Source organism: Antedon bifida, chromosome 10, assembly GCF_963402885.1.
Source record: "Antedon bifida chromosome 10, ecAntBifi1.1, whole genome shotgun sequence".
In the NCBI taxonomy this organism is placed as follows: Eukaryota; Metazoa; Echinodermata; class Crinoidea; order Comatulida; family Antedonidae; genus Antedon; species Antedon bifida.
In genome coordinates, this window is record NC_136235.1 from 3,274,322 (window position 1) to 3,294,727 (window position 20,406).

At 32.7% G+C, this 20,406-nt stretch overlaps 1 protein-coding gene across 1 annotated transcript; it reads left to right on the forward strand.

Moving 5' to 3' along the window:
* Nucleotides 1–12,843: 12,843 nt before the first annotated feature.
* Nucleotides 12,844–18,053, forward strand: LOC144854466 (uncharacterized). The gene is made up of 7 exons (XM_078712426.1): nt 12,844–12,941; nt 15,836–16,039; nt 16,144–16,325; nt 16,640–16,828; nt 17,205–17,275; nt 17,416–17,517; nt 17,878–18,053. The coding sequence occupies exons 2-7, from the start codon at nt 15,914–15,916 to the stop codon at nt 18,051–18,053; spliced, it is 846 nt and encodes a 281-aa protein (XP_078568552.1). The 5' UTR covers nt 12,844–12,941; nt 15,836–15,913.
* Nucleotides 18,054–20,406: the final 2,353 nt, after the last annotated feature.

The window sequence follows — 20,406 nt, forward strand, 5'->3', positions numbered from 1 at the left end:
CAAACTTACTACTAATTTTAGTGAATATTATATAGTTATGTAAAATGAACATGGAAAAATAACTAATCCAATAAAACGTATAGTCAAGAAAATAAGCTAATAGGCCTAATATACTACACATAGTATTGCATTACCTTTAACAACAAACTTTAAATGACCAATTACTAAATAAAACATAATGCCAATGTATCGATGATTATGCAAAATTAAAATGAAAATATGGTCAAAAACTAATATACCATTACCTTTAACGACACATCTTAAATTATCCACCACTAAAATGTTGTATATCAAACCATAATTACATTGCGATCCATTGGTTAATCAAACTTACTAACAATATTAATGACAATTATACATATATTATGTAAACTGAAAGGTGTGCTTTGTTACATCAATCTTAGTTGGACCACACTTCCCAGTTATAGAGTAAGATTGGTTTCACGAGTGAGTTGTATAGATTCAGTTAAGTTTTTTCTTTAACCTTTTTATTACTTGTCCATATTTTGTTTAGTTTCTGAAGGCTGCTGCAGAAAGATTCTTATCCTCTTTCTTCCCAATAAAAAAAGCCAACTTTCTTTACCTGCCGCCATTCTCGTTCGGACTCTCCTGATACAGGTGAATTTGGTTTTTTTCTTTGTTGACAACAAGATTGAATTTAGCGAGAAGCCGTTCGATGTCATCGATGCTGCGCTAGTTGATGTCGAGAGATGAAATCAAGGTCATCAGGATATACTGAGTTGATAGTTGTTGGCATGTTCGAGGTAGGTGACAAATAATAATGAGCTAAACCAGTCTCTCTGGGGTGTACCAATATTCCTTGTGAAATCTGCCTTTGATTATTGGATTGAGACTTCTACATCATGAAACAAAGCAGCACAGTGGAGCATTCAGAAGACTGCTCAGCGTAAAGCCAATAAGTCAGCAACCAAGCCACAAGGCTAGATGTATATTCTACACATTATTCTTTAACTAGCCTGGTACTAACATATCTGGTAATACCAACTCTTCTCTTTCCTATATTTAGGTACCGGTAAACCATGTTGTATTCCCGCAACACTTGTCACTCACTATCTTCTAATTCTTCAGCGGCTAATGTTAACTCATTCTTCTTCAACATTTCGATAAATGGTTGCAATTTGTGTTTATTTAGGATACCCCTTTGTTCAAGATCCAATATCACAGTCCATTGATTGCTGCATTGTTTCTTAGAAACCCTCTCTAGGTGGACCAGCGTTGTTACATTGTCTTCTGAAAGTGCGTTACCAAATTTAATCAGTTTTTGTCGATACGGTGAGAACGATTTTACCTGATGGTCGGCTTTTTCGTAAGTGTCCTTTAGCAGTTTGTTTTCCTCCAGAACACCTTTTTTACCAGTCACATTGACTACGTCGATGATAACTTTAAAGTTAGAAGCAGTAAGATAACCGGTGGATTGCATTAACTTAAACACCTCCATTGTGCTTTCAGCCTTCTGTAGATCATTGAAAGGTCTTATCAGGTCTTTGCACAACATCTTCAGCTGGTCAAGTGAACCGTATTCATCATAACAGCGTGACGTTTTTACCAACATTTGCTGAAATTCTGTTTCGAATGATCCTGTATTATATAAATACATATATTGTTAAGTATATATATACGTTGTTTATAGGCCGAACTCACTTTTAATATTGACGATGGCTACTTTTTATTATTAAAAAAGTCATTGTAAGTTACCTGGGCTTTGACTCGATTGTTTAAATGGTTCTGCGTCGGGTCGTTCTGTACCTAAAAAAAATCTATTGTTCCATTTAATATAAGCATTAATATTACATAAGGTAGACATACAGTAAACTTCGTTACATAAAAAGTCAAATAATTGTACATTTTTTTTTATATTCACCTGTTAAAAACAGTTTTCTGAAGCCTTCAGTAACCATTGCGATTTTTCCACATGGAACAGTCGGGTTGTCTAAGCATCGTTGTAGATCATGGAAATGTAGCTTGGAAGATTCACACGCTATGCAGAGTACGGACAGTTTGTAGCCGACTGTACACTTGGATTCCAAATGCTTCTGTAGAAAGTCTAAAACCTACGTGATAATATGAATGTTTTTTTGTTACCGATGTTGTGTATCATTTTAGAATTTCTATTTCTCATAGTTCAAAATATGACAAATTATTTTAATTTCACTCTTAAGTCAATTCAGGTCAACATCATGTACATCAATCATACATTGAACGATGTAGGTTTGGCTTGCCTTACCTCTTTGCAAAAAGCTGGTTGTGGGCTATCTATCAGCCTGGTAATACCTCTCTCATCTTTGCTAATTTCATCTCTGCGTGTTATTTGAAACTGTTGAAAAACACAATAGTTAATCATCATGAATTATTGTTGTTATTATTGACGTTTAAAATTTGCTATATTTATAAATTAGAAAGTTCCTAAATGTTCGTAGTTATTCGAAAGAAATTATACATAAATAGTTTGTTTTAAATGAATAAATTATGGAATTTTCTATATTATAAATGTGATTTACTAACATAAACAAATGGTCAGAAGAGATAAATAATACTGGACTCCATTACTCTCATAGGTAGGCTTACTTTTGTAACAGTAACAAGGCAATATGTTAAACTGCGGCATATTCGAGGAGTGCAAACTAACAAGGTATAGTGTTAACAGTTGACACTGTCACTTGATTGCTAACATGCTTGCCAATAGGATCAAATAGGTTCAAATTCTGAATTCTGACTAGTTTGTATGTGCGGACCTTGGGAGTGGAAGGCAAGCACGTTAACCACAAGCTACACTACATCACATAATTTGCAAATGATTGCTGTTTGTGTGCATTAAAAACAATTTTTATGTTGGTACACAACTCCAGTACTCTCACAGGGAGGCCTACTATTGTAACAGTAACAAGGCAATATGTCAAATGAGGCCTAGCGTGCAAGGCAGGATAATAGAAACATTTTCTGTACGTATAGGACTATGTGAAAGATGTGCTCAGATTTTGACTTAGAACGTTGATGTGAGTGGGAATGTTTTACATTAAGAACATTGTATCAGTATGTGTTGTTATATCTTAAAACCTAGTGATTAAATCCATTAGGACGATACATATCAGGCTATATGATACCAGAAAAGTATGACATTACATGATCTCACTATTTCCTGGTAATATACAGTAGGCCTAAGTATATATTATACTTGTAACGAATGACTTTAGGCCTACTAACTAAAATAAATACGCACCTTCAACGCATTAACTTGTCGTTTTCTTTGCTTGTTATCCTCTTTATGTTCAACGGCACCAAAACTGACAACGTGATTATCAAATCCAAAATCACTACGATTTTGGTATAATTGAAAATCATCACTTCTCCGTCCTTTAGTCTTTGAGAGGTGTAAGAACTCAACAATCAACATGTGATAGACGGCGTCAGGAAGAAAGTCCATAGGTTTGGGGGTAGTCAAATAGATCGACACCATGTTACTCGAATCTTCCTTTACTTCCAATGCATCGTCTTTAATTTGTATCCGGGAAGGAACCAGGAACACTCGGTCGCTGTCATTTTCTCGTTCCTCTTCCTATAAAATAGATTTTGTTCACTACTGTTTGTTCACTCAAAAATATGTCTCCCGTTGCTTCCCGCCATTGAGGCCTATTGTAAGATAATTTGACTAAAATGTCGTAGAATTTGCAGAATGTCAGTAAGAATTAGAAGTGTCCATATTGAAAACAATTTAAACTGGCTATTTACTTTGTTGATGTTTTATTTATAACCCCCAGTGTAAATTCATAAATGGTTAAGAAGCAACAAAAGCTCACCGTCACAGTTTGCGTTTCGAATACAAGTTGAAACATCTTCAATACATCTAAGAAGATATCCAAGTACCTTTCATCTAATTCAATCAGTTTCCGCCATAAATGACGTACTAATTCCTCTTCCAGTATTCCCTCGACACTAAATCTTTTCCATAATTGATTTAACCTAGACCACTATAGAAAACAACATATTTCAAAAATTAATAGATAACTATGAATCATAAAAACACATGTATCAATTGCCTGTAATAGACATACAGTACATACTAGCATTAGTTCATTTTATTTTGATCACAGCTACTATTTTTTGGATTCGTGTTTATGCCAAACAATCACTTTATTTCTAACACACTTTTTCAGAAGCAGAAGTTAGGCAGTAATAGAGATGTCAAAACAATAAAATGCTTTTTAATGTTCGAATTATGATAATTCCATTATTTTATGTATCACATCTCATTCTAATCAAGGTGGGCAAGATGTCAACTTACTTTTCCGATGCTGTCTGGTATTTTGTCAGTGAATATTTCTGTCACCATTTCAACCATCGTTTGTAAATTTATTAGCACTACATGCTTTAATTTCTCTTCATTCTTAGAGTACAGAATATTCCCTGTGTCATTCAGGTAGTCCAAAGCCATAGTCAGTTCTGCATCAGCAATTTCACATTCATTTGCGATTTTGGTTATCTAGAAGAAGGAGGTAATAGAACACTTTCAATAAATTATTTTTGATACATAAACTAGGGCCTACATATTGATTTTCGAACGCGCAGTCAACTAAGCAGCCTATACGTCTCGTGTTACGCGTTGACCACTGTGTAACAGGAATAAACCGCATATAGAGGACTAAATTGCATTCGCATTTTTTTAGAAGTGAAGGAGACAATTTGTCACATTTCCGGGTCACAAATATAAACAATTTGAATCTTTTTTCAGTGTCACAATAATATTTTCCTTCAAGGTGGTTATTTTTATCAGCAGTAATTACGCCTACATTTTTCCCGATATTAAATTACTAAAATCTTTGATTGAAAGAAAAACATTGGAATTATTTAACTTTAAATTACAATTTACCTCATTTAAGGACAACAACAGCTTTGTTTTACCAAGTTCTTGTATCTTGGTCTGGAAATCAACCCATTTGATTGGAATCTTTCTTTTCATTTCATTCATGAAAACTCCAATTCTTTTTTTGAGTTTCTCAATTCCTCTACGAGATTTGCTATCTACCATGTATATCTCAGGATCTACGTGTTTTTCTTACGGTGTGTCTTTGATAGCTTCAAGTATTTTTTGACCCATAGCCTCAATCTGTAATATCAAACATAATTAAACATGTATTCACATAGACAGTACAATATATATTATACTATAAGTCCAATATTGTCGATGAGAGAATACATTTTCTTCATATTGATGGCACCATTATTAAATGTGTTATTGATAGAAATATTATGTTGTGAATTAAAATTCATTACAGCGTTGATTCTAAAAATATTTTGCGTCCATTTGTGTGAAATGTATTTCAAACCGGCATTATCTTTTGGTGATCTTTTAATAGTATTCTCGTATTCTTATTATTTTCACTCATCTTTCTTTTAGGGTAGAGAAAGTGAAGGTAAAAAAGCTAATCCTATCAAATCTAAATATAAATAACTTATCTTTTAAATAAATGTTATCAAGCCTACGTCACTTACCTTGGCAATTTTCTCAGCTTCGTTTCTTCCTTTAACTTCGTCTTTGTGAGTAGCGACTAGTATAATGGGCGGTAAAACTACACCGTTTAAGCTTCTCTCTATGCTAGGCGTACCATATCGCACAACGGCGTATTCATAAATGGACCTTATCCAGAAAACAGTCATTCCCAAATTCGTCATTCCCCAAAATCCCTGAAAACAATAAATAACTGTACAGTAACTATACTTTACAGGCACAAGACATTCTAAACAGCCAGTTATTATATTACCGCAACTTAGTTTATAATTACTTTTGAAACGGTAAGAAGAGGAAACTTCGGCTTGATAAGCTAATGTCAACCGATTAACTTGGGAACAATGGCTTGGAGTAACAACTTTCCCTTATAATTCAAAAGAAGACAAATCATAATATATAAATTTACACAATCTTTCTTCTTGTTTGTACTTTGATTTACATCCCTTATTTTTACCATCTCATGGAGTCCATCTACTGCACTGAACACTACAATGTACGTAACGCCTCCTGTCAGGAACAACTAAACGGAATAAAGTTTACTGTAATAAAGTAATTGAACGGAAAACCACACAAATAACACTGATACCTCCCGCTTCTACCTTCGACCTAAACTTGTTATCTATATGCCTAAAAGATAAATCATACAAAAGATTAAATATTATTAAAACTTTGACCATGTATTGTATGCTACTCACTCGGTGTGTTATATAATATGTCATCTGCCCTGCATAATCCCAAATGCTACTAATATTCTGAGGGTTAGTAGTTCGGCTTGATGTCTGCTGCTTGTCTCCGAATGCCCAATGAATGAATTTACCAAGCACACCAACTGTCCCACCGGTGTTTGCCTTAGTGTCAAGTTCATCACTGATTTTATTAACAAGTAATTTGTGAAATTGTTCAGGTAACTTCTTTTCCAGTGTATTTCCTCTGTCATCTAAGGCAAATACAACATTATTTGTTTATTTCTATTTGATCATTAAAAATACAAATGATAATAATAATACTAGTACAGCTAACAAATTGTTCAACAATACATGATAATTCTGATCGTAATAAAAAGATAAAACTGACAATAATAATTATACCATTTTCATCTAGATTCAATTCCTTTGTATCTTCTTTTAAAACATCCTACGAATAATCAAAAAAAGATAAGTTAAAATTTCGTGTAATTCTTCCACAAATAATACTCTAATAATTTGTAGTAGAAGAAAAAAAGTACCATAACTTCAGTCGGTTTCTCTATCTGATCAATTTCGCTGGTTGATGTCGAAGGTGTGCTAGTTTGTCTCTGTAGTAATTGCTTTGCCACATAGTCTGTCACTGCTTCTTCTCGTATCTTATTCGATAATTGAATTACTATAAAAGACATAATAACGTTACATTACAACAACGTAATATCAAGGAGGAACCTTCTTTCAACAATCAGGTTTATAATACCAATCTACGGTTAGTCAATTAAATCCCTTGTTTTACTCAAACTTTTCCACTTCATTGATGTTTATTCAAGCTTGGTACATTTTGGATGGTATTTTACCATTATCATTACATTATTCCAGGTGGTAATCGGTATATATTTGTTTGTGTACCATTAATTCCTCACACTGAAGGAGATATGACTACCGAAATATGTATGTGTTTTGTATGTATACAGTATATGTTAAAGCTACCAATACATTCTGATAATGGTCTTCCATCGATGCAATGTCATGCTATATAGTAGTAATGAATAATTTTGGACAAATCTGTTTCATTAGTTCTATTCGCAATAAAGAACTATAATTTTGAAAATAACCAACCAAGAAGCTTTTGTTTTACAATAACACTATACTTTTTCAATACCGTCAATATTGTGTTCCTGCCACTTTTGGTAATCGTCTCCTGACGCTTCAACCAGTGTGTTTGCGACAACTATTCCGTCGGTAGACTGTTCCCTGGGATCGAATCTAAACGATAATAAACATTACTAAACAGTCATAATATAATGTTTACGTGATTATTATTGAAATTAACTGTGTCAAGCATGTTGACTGTGTGCTTTACTATGGCAAGGCCAATTTACACAGACGAGAGGTAAACGGTAAGTGGTATGGTAAGCGGAAAACCGCGTAGGTTGTCCCATTTACACAGCGCGCGGAATTCGTGAGCGGTGTGGTGGAAAGTAGGTGCTTGTACTTGTAGGCCTCGAGGCTACTGCATGTTGCTAACACGGCCCGGACTAGACTAATATGACTCAGTATGCCTAGAGCAGTAGCCTACCACACACAGACCTATATTTTAGATGGACTTGTTGCCTAATAGGCCTAATGTCTTATTTTTATGCAAACAATCATTCACGTCGTATTTGTTTGTATGAATAATAAGAAGCTCCAATACTAGGCTAAGCCTGCTACGGCACTGGTAGCCTATTTATTGTCTTCTTGGACTCGACGGACTAACATAAAAAAGTTATTGACGTCACATCAATCATGTCGTTGATTGGCCAGAATCCAAAATTACCGCGAGTGATCTTGACAAAGTAGAATCCTGGTAAACAGCTTAGAGACATTTTTGGTACATGTCTATACTATGAAACATGAACTCCTTGAAACTCAAGTATAGGCTTTCAATTGTCTTACACTTAATTCACTAAAATTACTAACTTGTTCTTATGTTAGATCTTGGATTAAAATTCGCTATAAAATCTGTACTATTTACGATTGAAAGAACGATTCTATACGCAATAAATTCTGAATTATTAACATATTTTACCTATTCAGTAGAATAATCTATACATATCATAAACAAACATACCTTTTTCCAAGAATAGCTTTCACGCAACTTGTTTTGCCAGCTCCTTCTTTCCCAAGGAACATACTTCTTGAATTGACTATTGTAACTGTACCATTTTCTAGAGCCTCTTTGAAAACTGCAGTTGCTTCCTTACCTCTAGCTATTATTTCAGCTGGAATTGAAAACTCTAAGACACAAATATTTGGATAATAAATTAATGGTGCCATGTATTTATATTATCAAAGAAAAAGATCATTTTTTCCGAAAATAACAAACTGTTATATTAAATTATTGTTCAGACTGTAAGCATTTGGACCAGTGGTATGATTACTATGTAAGACGCAATTTTATAGCAAATGTTTAATTTATTAGGATGCGTCTTTAAATCATGTTAAAGCTTAGAATCAAACATAGAATAATCAGTAATAAATAAATGCCTCAAGCACGTCGTTATACTATCCATATCATCACTAACAACTTATCTTGTTGTTTGCTATGATTCAATGACTGTAGTTATTTAGTGTCCTTTTTGGATCCAAATTTTTTCCAGCAAAATGGCACAATACCACATTGATAAACCAGCTTATCTTGAAGTTTTCATGATTCAGTAAACGTTTCAACAGGATTTGAATTACCATCGGTTTAATAGGTAATAACAAACCTATCATGGACAGTTACGCTTGTTTTTCTCTTTTGTGGGAGCAGCCCACTTTTATTGCAATGATAAACAATACGATAAAGGTTATATCTGTCTATCTATCTATCTATCTATCTATCAATGAATATTTAAGTGATATTACACAGTCTGAGGTTAAAAGATAATAGAAAATATTTTGATATTTTGTTGAAATCTAAATATGATAAAACAAATAAGTATACAGAGAAAATTTATATTACAGAGCTAAAACGATATAAACATTGATATTCAGTATTAAAAATTGAGATTCGGTAAAATAATGATAAAATGGATTGCGTTATAAGATTGTGCTTTGTTTGTTACGTTTCATTGAACCTCATGTATTCACACACCTACTTTATATTTTCCAACGATACCGTAAATTAAAAATACATAACAATGTCAGGTGTAAAAAATCTACTTGCCTTCCATAAATTGTATGAGCTCTCCTTTCTTTTCCTTTTTAGTTTCTTTATCATACTCTGAACACTCATTTGCATTATACACATCAATCGGTGTTCTGTTATCCTAAACAAATAATAAATGCAAACATGTTTACAAAACCATTTCGTAATCAATTAAAAGTAATCAATCATATGAAATGAATTATTCATTATAGGGCTAGCCTACTGATAATAGTTAAAACACCAAATAGTGTTAATTAATAGCATACAGTAATACTTATAATTATAACAGACTTACATTTTAATTCACGTAAATGATCTTGTATATTTTGGGTATGATACTTTTTGGGACATTTTTTCTAATAGTAATATTGAAAAGCAACGTCATGTACTACTTGATGACCTTCTACATTATTTCCTTGTAAACAATACTTAACTATTATACTAAGAGTGACCGCCCATCACGTAAACTAATAACTTTAAATATTATTTATTTATTTTATCTACATTATAATAAATACTTTTTCTAATACTTTCAATATATATGTCTTTAAAAATTCTCCACTTTGATTTAAGTATTTTTTGGCTGCAAGTTTGAGTTTGACTGAAACCATTCATTTTTAATAATTGGATGTTGATGCTTACGGAAAAACAGGTTATATTATATCACTGTGTGATTTTATTTGAAATGTTTCTATCTGTAAATATCACGTTAATGACTCACGCTCACCATACCGTACCTTGTGTCTGTACCCAAATTGAAGTATAGCTACTTAACTGTTTTATCACAACATTTAAATGATGCAATCTAACCATTACATGTCTACTGCTTATTGCGTCAAAAAGTGTAAAAACATTAATTTATTAAAAATCTGATTTTAATTTGAGTAAAAACTAATCCTTAATTTAATAATATAATTATATATGATAATTACAACGTGTCTTGCTGAACACGATGCTCCATACGTCATCAGGCAGATGGCAGTATCATGATGTTGCTTGTAAGTTAAATGCGGTGATCCGAGACAAGCATGCAATGGTGTTAACTTTAATATCTGTAATTAAATAGCAAAATAGTAAGTAAATCAATGTCAATAACGTGTTCTATAACTATTCGCAAGAAAACATACCCCTATAATTTTAATCTTTTCGGTACAAAGTCTCTATTGTAGGTACGGGCAGAGATTAATCAGATACATCGGTGTTATACAGTCAATTGTGGAACTCTTAAAACTCTTATAACGGTTGAGAGTAGATGGAAGAGTGGAAGGCGTACATGAAAACGATTGCATTTTTAATTAATCCAGTTTTAATCGCTTAAATGTCCATTTACACTAGGACGATAACGATCGACGATAAAAAGATAAACATAAAACAAAAGAAATTAGAAGATTTTTCATTCTGTATATAAAATAACCATTTATGCTGTCTTTGATGAAAATGATATTTATCATGTCCAATCAAATGACGTCCTAATTAGTAAAAGCAATAATATCGTACCGATACAACGATGTTATTGTTCTTATTGATCATGACGTCATTTGATCAATCATAAATGGTTATTTTATAGTTCTAGAATGAAAACTTAGTTTCCTTTGTTTTATGTAAGGAAAGGGTTATGTTCATTTTTTATCGTCGATTGTTATCGTCCTAGTGTGTAAGCAGTCTTTAAACTACATACAATAATAGGAAATCTGATTTACATTATTACGTTGGTTTGCTTATAGAAATGCATTTACATAGAATATATGTTTGTGACCATAACATTAACACATTATCTTATATAACCATATAGCATTGAACGTCGATCGTCTACCTTTTACATTACTTTAAAGCAAATTGTTTTATTAATGTGTACTCTACTCACCCCATCTGTATTCACGTATTTTCTGTTTCGTTCTAAAACATGTTTCAATGCGATCGAGTACCCTCTGTCTGATAAGCAATGAGCAATAGTAGGTAACCACTGTGAACAACAAAATTACATAAATCAATCGTCACATATAAAATAACATAACGTATAACGATACTCAACATATTTGTTTTAATTAACTGTCTTCAGATCTGTGCACTGTAGATAGGAAGGACAGAATTTTTACTATTTCTGAAGTTCAACCTACACTGGGAAAGAGTATGTTACTTCTTTTCCATTAATAAAAGACCCAACAACGAAGGGAACTAAACATGAAGATGATTTGCAAGATCAAGGAGGATGTCCAAGATCAAGGTAAATCAAGGTATACGCAATAATTGTGTTTTCTATCTGATTGCCCTTACACTTGACCAGCTGAAGTATTCAAGGCAAACATCTGATGCTTGAGCAATCAGCTGAATTACTACGTTTTCTGGAATTTCATACCACTGCACACCTCTCATTAATAACGTGTCATTGTCCTAACAAGAAAAAACATACATGGTATTACATTAAAGTGACTCACTGCGTATATGGATTATGTACAGGTTTTAATTTGTTTTGAAGAGAGACATTAAAAATAAATAATTATGCATAAAATATATACTATCATCATCATTATTGAATTATGAATATCCTTTGAATTATAATTTTCTTTTTCCTTATTCTTAAATATTTCATTCAGAAAAAAGCGTACTGTTGTGAATAAAAATTGTTTTATATTTGATATTATGATATTGTATGTTGATGTTGATAATACATATGCCTACCTATCTATTGTGTAAATCATTATTATTGTATGGAAAATAACAGTTAATTATATCTCAACTGGGCTGAGGATTATAGTATGTATTACTATTTCAGTACAGCTATTAATTACTGCTTCGTTCTCACGCGTAACCTAGCCTACGCGTGGGGCATTGTTTTATGATTGCAAACCCACGAAGTATTGTCTTTTGATCGCGATCCCATGCGCTTCCACGAAAGGTATTGTTTTTTGATCGCGTTGCCACGCGTGCCTACGCGTTCCCATGCGATACGACAGGGAAGGTATTGTTTTTGGATCGCGATAATACGAGCGGCTTTGTTTTGCTATGCCTACGATGGAAGGTCTTGAATATACACCATTGTTACCAGCTATCAAAAGAGAACAATGCCAATATAATAACCCACCTTGGATCGACGAATTCTACCCCTACAGCTACGCCCGAGTAGGCCTGCCTTCCCTAGCTACTACATACAGGCCTTGTTGGCTAGGCCCAGAGCCTATAGCGATTGTTGATATTTAAAATATTGATAAAAATGCTTCGTTTCATTTCGTCGTACGAGAGTTTGTCTAGAAAAATTGATTTAAAACAATATCTCCCAAAATAATACTACGATTGCGTAAAAAGTAATTATAAATATGACCCTATACGAAGGAATCAGCCAACACCGCTAAAATAATAATATATTCTTTGAATAAAATCAAATAACCTATGACCCACATTAAAGAGTGCACCAACTGGTAGCGAACAAAAAAAAACACGCGAAACATCGGTGGTCGAGCGAATTTCATAAGGTTTGCTCAGTGGAGTGGTCATCGTTAACCCAAATAATCAAATCAAATCAAATCACCTTACCCGCCGCTGAAAAAGGGGCCGTTTACAGGTAATATAGGCCAAGTAGTTATACTGCATGGCATGCTAGATTGGTACTCTGTACGAATTTAATAGCGTATAGCGGATGTGTGGTACTTCGTTGATTTTTTTTTTCTGGGCCTATAGCTAGGTAAGCTAAATAAAAAAATATCGGGCGTAACTGCTGTATTTTCAATCATTGTAACAACACATAACAATAGACGCGTGGCAAAACAATGCCTCTCGTAGGATCGCGATCAAAAAACAATGCAGTTCGTAGGATCGTGATCAAAAACAATTATACCTCGTAGCCACGGGTTACGTTGCAGTAATTTTTAGCTGTACTGATACATCAATATAAATCAAATTTCATTAGAGTTTAATTTTAATTCACGGAATTTATAACACAAATTGTCATTATTTAACGTTCTATATGTACGGTCAGCAGAGACAGGCCTGCCATAAGAGTTATAATACAAAACATTCGTGAAAGTTGAATCCAAACAAGGCAATCTTGATTGCCTTGTTCCAAATAACGTACATTTTTTCATTTGTATAAATCAAAACATTTTTTAGGCTAATCATTTGATATAAAACAACCTACCCTATCTGACATAGTATTTACAAGGTGTGGTTCGGATGCACACAGTCGTTCAACTTCTGGCCAATTCCTTAAAATAATAGCTTTCCACAATTTGTTCCTGTTAAATAACGTGTAAACAAAACATAAATCTTGTCAGAAAAGAATGAATATAAAGGTGATCATTGAGCACTTGTTAGTTTTATTATTATTGTTATTATCGTATAGAGTATATATTCTATGGCACCAATCAGCACCATTAGCATATACTGTATGCATCAGGTAATAGGATTGCATATATCAATATTTTGCGGTCATATTTAACGTATGTGCATGTTTTTTTAAAAATTGAATATCAATAAAATTATAAAAATGATCACCTATAATTCGTCAAAGTGACGAATTAAATTCTAGTTATTATTGTTATTATCAATGAAAGGATAACATAGCTCGAGCGAGTGAGTGGCCGAGCGGTTAATAAGACAGTGGAACCGTAACACGTAGCCATAACATCGGCAAGGTTTCGAGTCTCACTCGCTCCATGGTTCTGGTGGTAGAAAAAGTCATCTCGGATAAGGACTATAACGTAGGTCCAGTGTACACATCTGGCTCATGTGCACTTAATGAACCTAGTACATCTTTCGAGACGAGTGGGGGTTACCTCGGTGTACTAGTTCACACACAGCCACTGTCACAAACTCATCATAATACACCCCGGGGAGAACAGTCTTAGACTGAAGAGGCAACCCAGTATAAAGAATAAATAAATAAAGATCATACATAGAAAGATGATCATAATGAAAGGCAAATATTAAGATTATGATAATATGTGAACAATGAAAGGTGAACATATAGAAAGTTCAACCGTAATAAAAGATGGATAATGAAATGTGGTCATAATATAAGTTGAAAATAATGAAAGGTGATCATAATGAAAAGTGATCAAAATGAAAGGTGATCAAAAGGAAAGGTGAACATGAACAACGAATCGTGTACTTACTCATAAGCACGAATACTCTCCATTATTATTGGATTCGTAAAATAAGTCAATAAAATGGGATATTATTCTACATTATTTCAATGTAATGTTCTTATAGAGAACCCGCTCCATCGTTAGTGTTGTTGGGGGTAAAGTCCATGGCAAATTGACATTCAGATTCTATTATATGATACATTATTCAACAAACAAATTAGCTCGACGTGCAACACTTTGTGACCCTAACAATGAGTGGTGCATATAATCAAATTATTATTCTTTTCAGATCTCAGGTGCATTCTGTATTACAGGGAGTGAGTCCAATAGTCCAATAACTGATAAGCACTCAGGTTGAAGTAGTTGTTGAGTAAAGAACGAAACTGCCATGTTTGTTTGATTAAGGACAGAACATCATACAATGTTATGGATTAGCTGGCTTATTTGAGTTACAGCGATGCATTTTGCTTAATCTGCTCTGCCAAGCATTTTTAATGTCTTGTTTTGTAGGATGAATACTGTATTGATATTATGATGGTCAAATAAATAAACAACACGTAACAATACTTCATGATAGTTAGCATTTCAGACTCGATATAAACCAAATAGGCTTAAATATAATATTTAATATTTTTATAAAAATACGATTAACAAAATTATGTTTTATTATGTTTACATTTTCTTCACAGGTCATTGACTTGATTTAATGAATACCGATGCGATTCAATTTACATAGATAAGCCTAGCATGCCTTCCTGACTTTCTTTACATTTCAGCAACTAGTTTATCGTTTCTTTATGTCATCTGATTTTTTTTTTCAAAATCAACATCATGGCGGAATACCCAGCCAACTCACTTGGACGTCACCTTCATGGATGTAGTAGAACAAAACAAAATGAAATAGCATAATAATTGTGTTTACTAGATTAAAAATCTCCTGGACACACTCCCAACCACTTTGCAACCCAATTCTATAACCCCATTTTCTTTTTATAATGCAAAGGCATTTACACAAAGAAATGCTTTACAACAAACCAGCAAGATAAAGCATTGAAGAAAGTGACCAAGAGTGGCTACTACTTGTAGTAGCCTCCCGATTATTATATATACCACGTTAGTTGAGAAGCAGTAGTTCTCGAATGTACGCAACCGAAACAGAGATCAAACTTGACAGAAGTGTATTGTTTAAAATAAAATTTACTCGTTGACTAAATTTATCAAATAAAAACAAAGCCTAAAATTAAATAATATTTATATGGTATAAACATGTTTTTCACTTTTCGCAAACTGATTTCTATTTAACGAGTATTTGAGCACAATCCACCTTATGTTCACTTTATTGTATTGCTGTTATTGTTACTTTTGTGGTAAGAGTCTTCAAGAAGCAATTGAGAAATATTGTAACCCGGATGAAAAAGTGTTAAGATGGGCTCGTGATCTTGTTCAACATATGAAAGTCATTATCAAAGAATGTGAAGAACAAGATAGTAAATTGCAAGAGAAAGAACATAAACACGTCTCAAATATTCTTCATAAAATGGAGTTTGAAGAAACTGAAGGTGTAACTTTATCTGAGGTAAAGTTGTAGAAACATCATGTCTTTTTATTTAAGCAATATACTTTATGAGGTTATTATGCTTCAAAATTCATTAGTAAAATGATAAATGATGTTATCTATAGGCAGAGAAACTTATTAGTAATGAGAGCTGGGTTGAAAGTTGGAATGACGTCATAGTGTATTCATGCAAGAAAAAAGGTGGCAAAGACTGGAAGAAGTTAGAATCGAATGTAAAGTTGGTAACATTCGAACGAGTGATGATGCTTATCAACGAAAAACAATACAAGAAAGACAGACAAATTTGGTAAGCATACACAATTAAATTGTACACAGTCGTTTAGCAGTTTTAAGGTAGGTTATGTGCGGTGGTTAAATGCAATTCAAATATAGCAAAAGTGGCAACATTATTATAAGTAAAGAAATTTTATCAGCTGGGTCTTCCACTGTTAGGTTGAAGTGGTTGACAAAATTTAGTTATTCGTGTTTTAATTTTGCCATTGGAACGGGATGAAGTTATGTTTTTATTTGATTTAAAACAAACGACTATATAGCAAACACTGTTTTACATTTTATTCAAAGAATAATAAATTATACATAAAAACCATTTCCTATATTTAGTGTTAAGTATAAGCTCATCGATTGTGCCAACAAGAATTTTGTTGAAGTTGAGAAGCCATCCAGCGAAACATATCCGTTTAAAGTACCAAAGAAGAACGGTTTGCCAATGAATGTGTTCTTGATTGTTATGCACAAGGATACATGTGAGAGAATGAAGTATTATATTTGTTGGGAATCTTCGCAAGACAGGTTTGTTGTTTTTTGGTCATGTACGATAAATACTTATACTAGCAACATTGAAGTCATCTGTAAACGTGTTTGCTATTAAAACATGTTATTAAAAGTGAATAGATAAAAGTCTAAATGCTACTGAAAACTCTTCATGTTGGAACGGGCCCGATTTCCATGTCTATAGACAATAAACATAGCCTATAGTTTCTTAGCCTCTGGCTTTCAACTTCTCAGGAAGCCAGATGTCGCTTGACACCAAGCTTCCCCGAAGGTCATCGTCTCTAAAAGTACCGGGAGAATATGCTGATGAATTTATGATAACGTCATGCCAATCTGCTTTAGATGTCCTTAAAGTATTTGTTACTGATAAACTTCAACTATTTTAATATTGCAGAAGTTTCGAATTCTGGCGGAAAACCTTATCCGGACCCTCTGGTGACGTCGGGGAACAATATGCCTCATGGAGTAAGCATTCTTCTTAAAGAACCATTCTCAACATTATAATATCGTTTAAGTTTGCAGTATATTGAGGATAGTAAGGTAAAGGATGGTTATGTTGACGCCCATAGGTTAGCGTACTAAAGCCTCCCAAACTTATGTTGCAGGTAGACCCAAGTACAAGATTGCTAAACATTTTCTTGGAAGTGACAGAGGTGAATTGAAAGTGGATGCTGGTGACGAGGTAGAATTGACTGATAAAACATCTGGTACGTATATAATGATGCTTCATTTATCATCATATCATAACAGCTATAATATAGCCTACAGTAGGGTCACCTAATTATTTCTCATATCACACGAATTGGATATTGGCCTAGAAAGTATTACTTGCTGTTACGTTGAATTCTCAGTATGTCGTTTTATTTGTAAAATACATAATTCTGAAACAGTTCGTATATTGTAAAATAAGCATAACAGAAAAATAGGTAGAGTAAGTACGACAGCGTAGTCAACAGTGGCATATACTTGAAAGCATAAATATATTCAATCGATTGTAATATAATTGACCTAAAATAAAGTAACATATACGTTTTTTACTTAATTCTACATTTTTATCATTTCAATAGGTTGGGTACGAGCTGTAAATCTTAAAGACAACAAAGAAGGATGGATTCCAAATGATTGCCTTGGCGAATCAATACCCAGTATGTTCACGCGAGGCCTGAACTTAAAACAACGTGTAGGCATAGTAAACGATGGGCATACACATCATTCTGTTATTGTTCGAAAAAGAAAGAAGTAAAAAAGGTCCAGCCAATTCCCTTTCTCACTTGACTCTACCACCTTAATTCATATAATAGAAACAAGAATAATACAAATCTACATTTTGGTTATGTAGACTCTTACCCTCGCATTATATATCACATCCAGTTTAGTCGGTTTTAAAAAGGGTGTTGCTTTGTTTACAAAAAAACTACACAACAAGAAGAACAACAAAATATTGTGACCGAGACGACTACCTTAAATTTAGTTGACCCACCAATAGAATATTCACTGTAGAGATCACTTTATCGTGGATTATCTTAACCCTGAACGTTGTACGATGTAACAGCATCATGAGTCTCGAATGTACGAATCAGGAACAGAGATAAAACATACATTATATTTGTATTTATTTACTTGGGAAGTGTAAAACCGTAGATAAGTTCAGAAGTTCTCGAATGTACGAAATAGGAACATAGATAAAACATACATTATTTGATTATATTTACTTGGGAAGTGTAAAACCGTAGATAAGTTCAGAAGTTCTCGAATGTACGAATCAGGAACATAGATAAAACATACATTAAATTTTATTTTATTTACTTGGGAAGTGTAAAACTGTAGATAGCTGATTTATAAAGTTATAATACACAATGATAAGCTTAAGCAATAATAAATCAACAAACATAGGAAATATATAGCAAGCCTCAGCTGTCTGAAGTATTCGAAATATAGTATCATTATATCATTTTTTATTATTATGTATCCATTGTAATGAATTATACGTTTTGTATTATATTACTTAGTTTAGCATAATAGCTTCAGGCAAATGTATACTATATCCAATTAATTTTATTATTCAACTATAGGACTGTTGCTTTTTACCTTAACAGAAGATTAACCTGCTCTGTTTAAAACGTATGCTTTTCATGTTTTAGTATTTCGGTAAATAGTGCTGAATTTAACGGTCATGGCATAGAACCATTTTTACTTATAAATTCCGTTATATGGGTTAAGAAAGAATAGCAGATGATTTGCTGTAGACAGAGAAACACAAACTACTAGTTTAGTCATTGTTATATTAAGTACTGTAAGGTAATCAATATTATTGTACCTTAATTGTAACAGGGAATATATACACACTTTTCCAGTATGCAAACTGTAATGTTAATACATTATAATAGTTTTTTTAAAAAGAAACAAAAATATGGATAACAAGTGTGTATACATTCTAATATATATTTTATTTAAAATGAATATGTTAAAATAACAAGTATAATAAAGTAATAAAATATACAAAATTACGGAGGTTTACACACGTTACATTAAACACAAAGCTGATCAATCGCTAAATAAATCACAACTAATTTCTAAATCAAACTAACATAATATCAATTTATGCAAATGAACATGGTAAAATATAGTCACGAAAATAAACTAATTCACCAGATATATAGTACGCTTTACCTTAAATGACCCAACAACACCGACATGCTGAATCAAACCAAGCAATTATTACATTGTCATACATTTCTAAATCAAAATAACTTAAATTATCCATTACCAACATTTTGTATCAAAGCATAGTAATTACATTTCTAAATCAAACCAACATATAATTTCAATGAATATATGCAAAGAAACATGGTAAATGAAAAATACAGTAAAACAATATACCACCGCATTACCTTTAACGACAAACCTTAAATTATCCATTAATTTTGTATCAAAGCATAGTAATTACATTGTCATACATTTTTAAATCAAACTTACTACTAATATTAATGAATATTATATATTTATGCAAAATGAACATGGGAAAATGTATAGTCAAGAAAATAAGCTAATATACTACACATATATATACCTTTAATAACAAAATTTAAATGACCAATTACCAACATGCTGAGCAAGCCAATGTATCGATGATTATACTATTTATGCAAAGGAAACATTGTAAATCAATTAATTGAAATAAAAAAATTAATATATAAACTAACATACCACCGTATTACCTTTAACGATAAACCTTACTCACCACTAAAATGTATCAAACCATAGTAATTACATTGTAATACATTTCTTAATCAAAGTTACTACTAATATCAATGAATTGTACAGTATATTTATGCAAAATGAACATGATTAAATTATAGAATAAATTGACTGTGAAACGTGTTCTTTGTTACATCAATCTCACTTCCCAGTTATAGATTTTTTCTTAAACTTTTTATTACTTGACCATTACTTTGTTTAGTTTTCTGAAGGCTGCTGCAGAAAGCTTCTTATCCTCTTTCTTCCCAATAAAAAAAGCCAACTTTCTTTACCTGCCGCCATTCTCGTTCGGACTCTGCTGTCTGTTTCCTGATACAGGTGAATGTGGTTTTTATCTT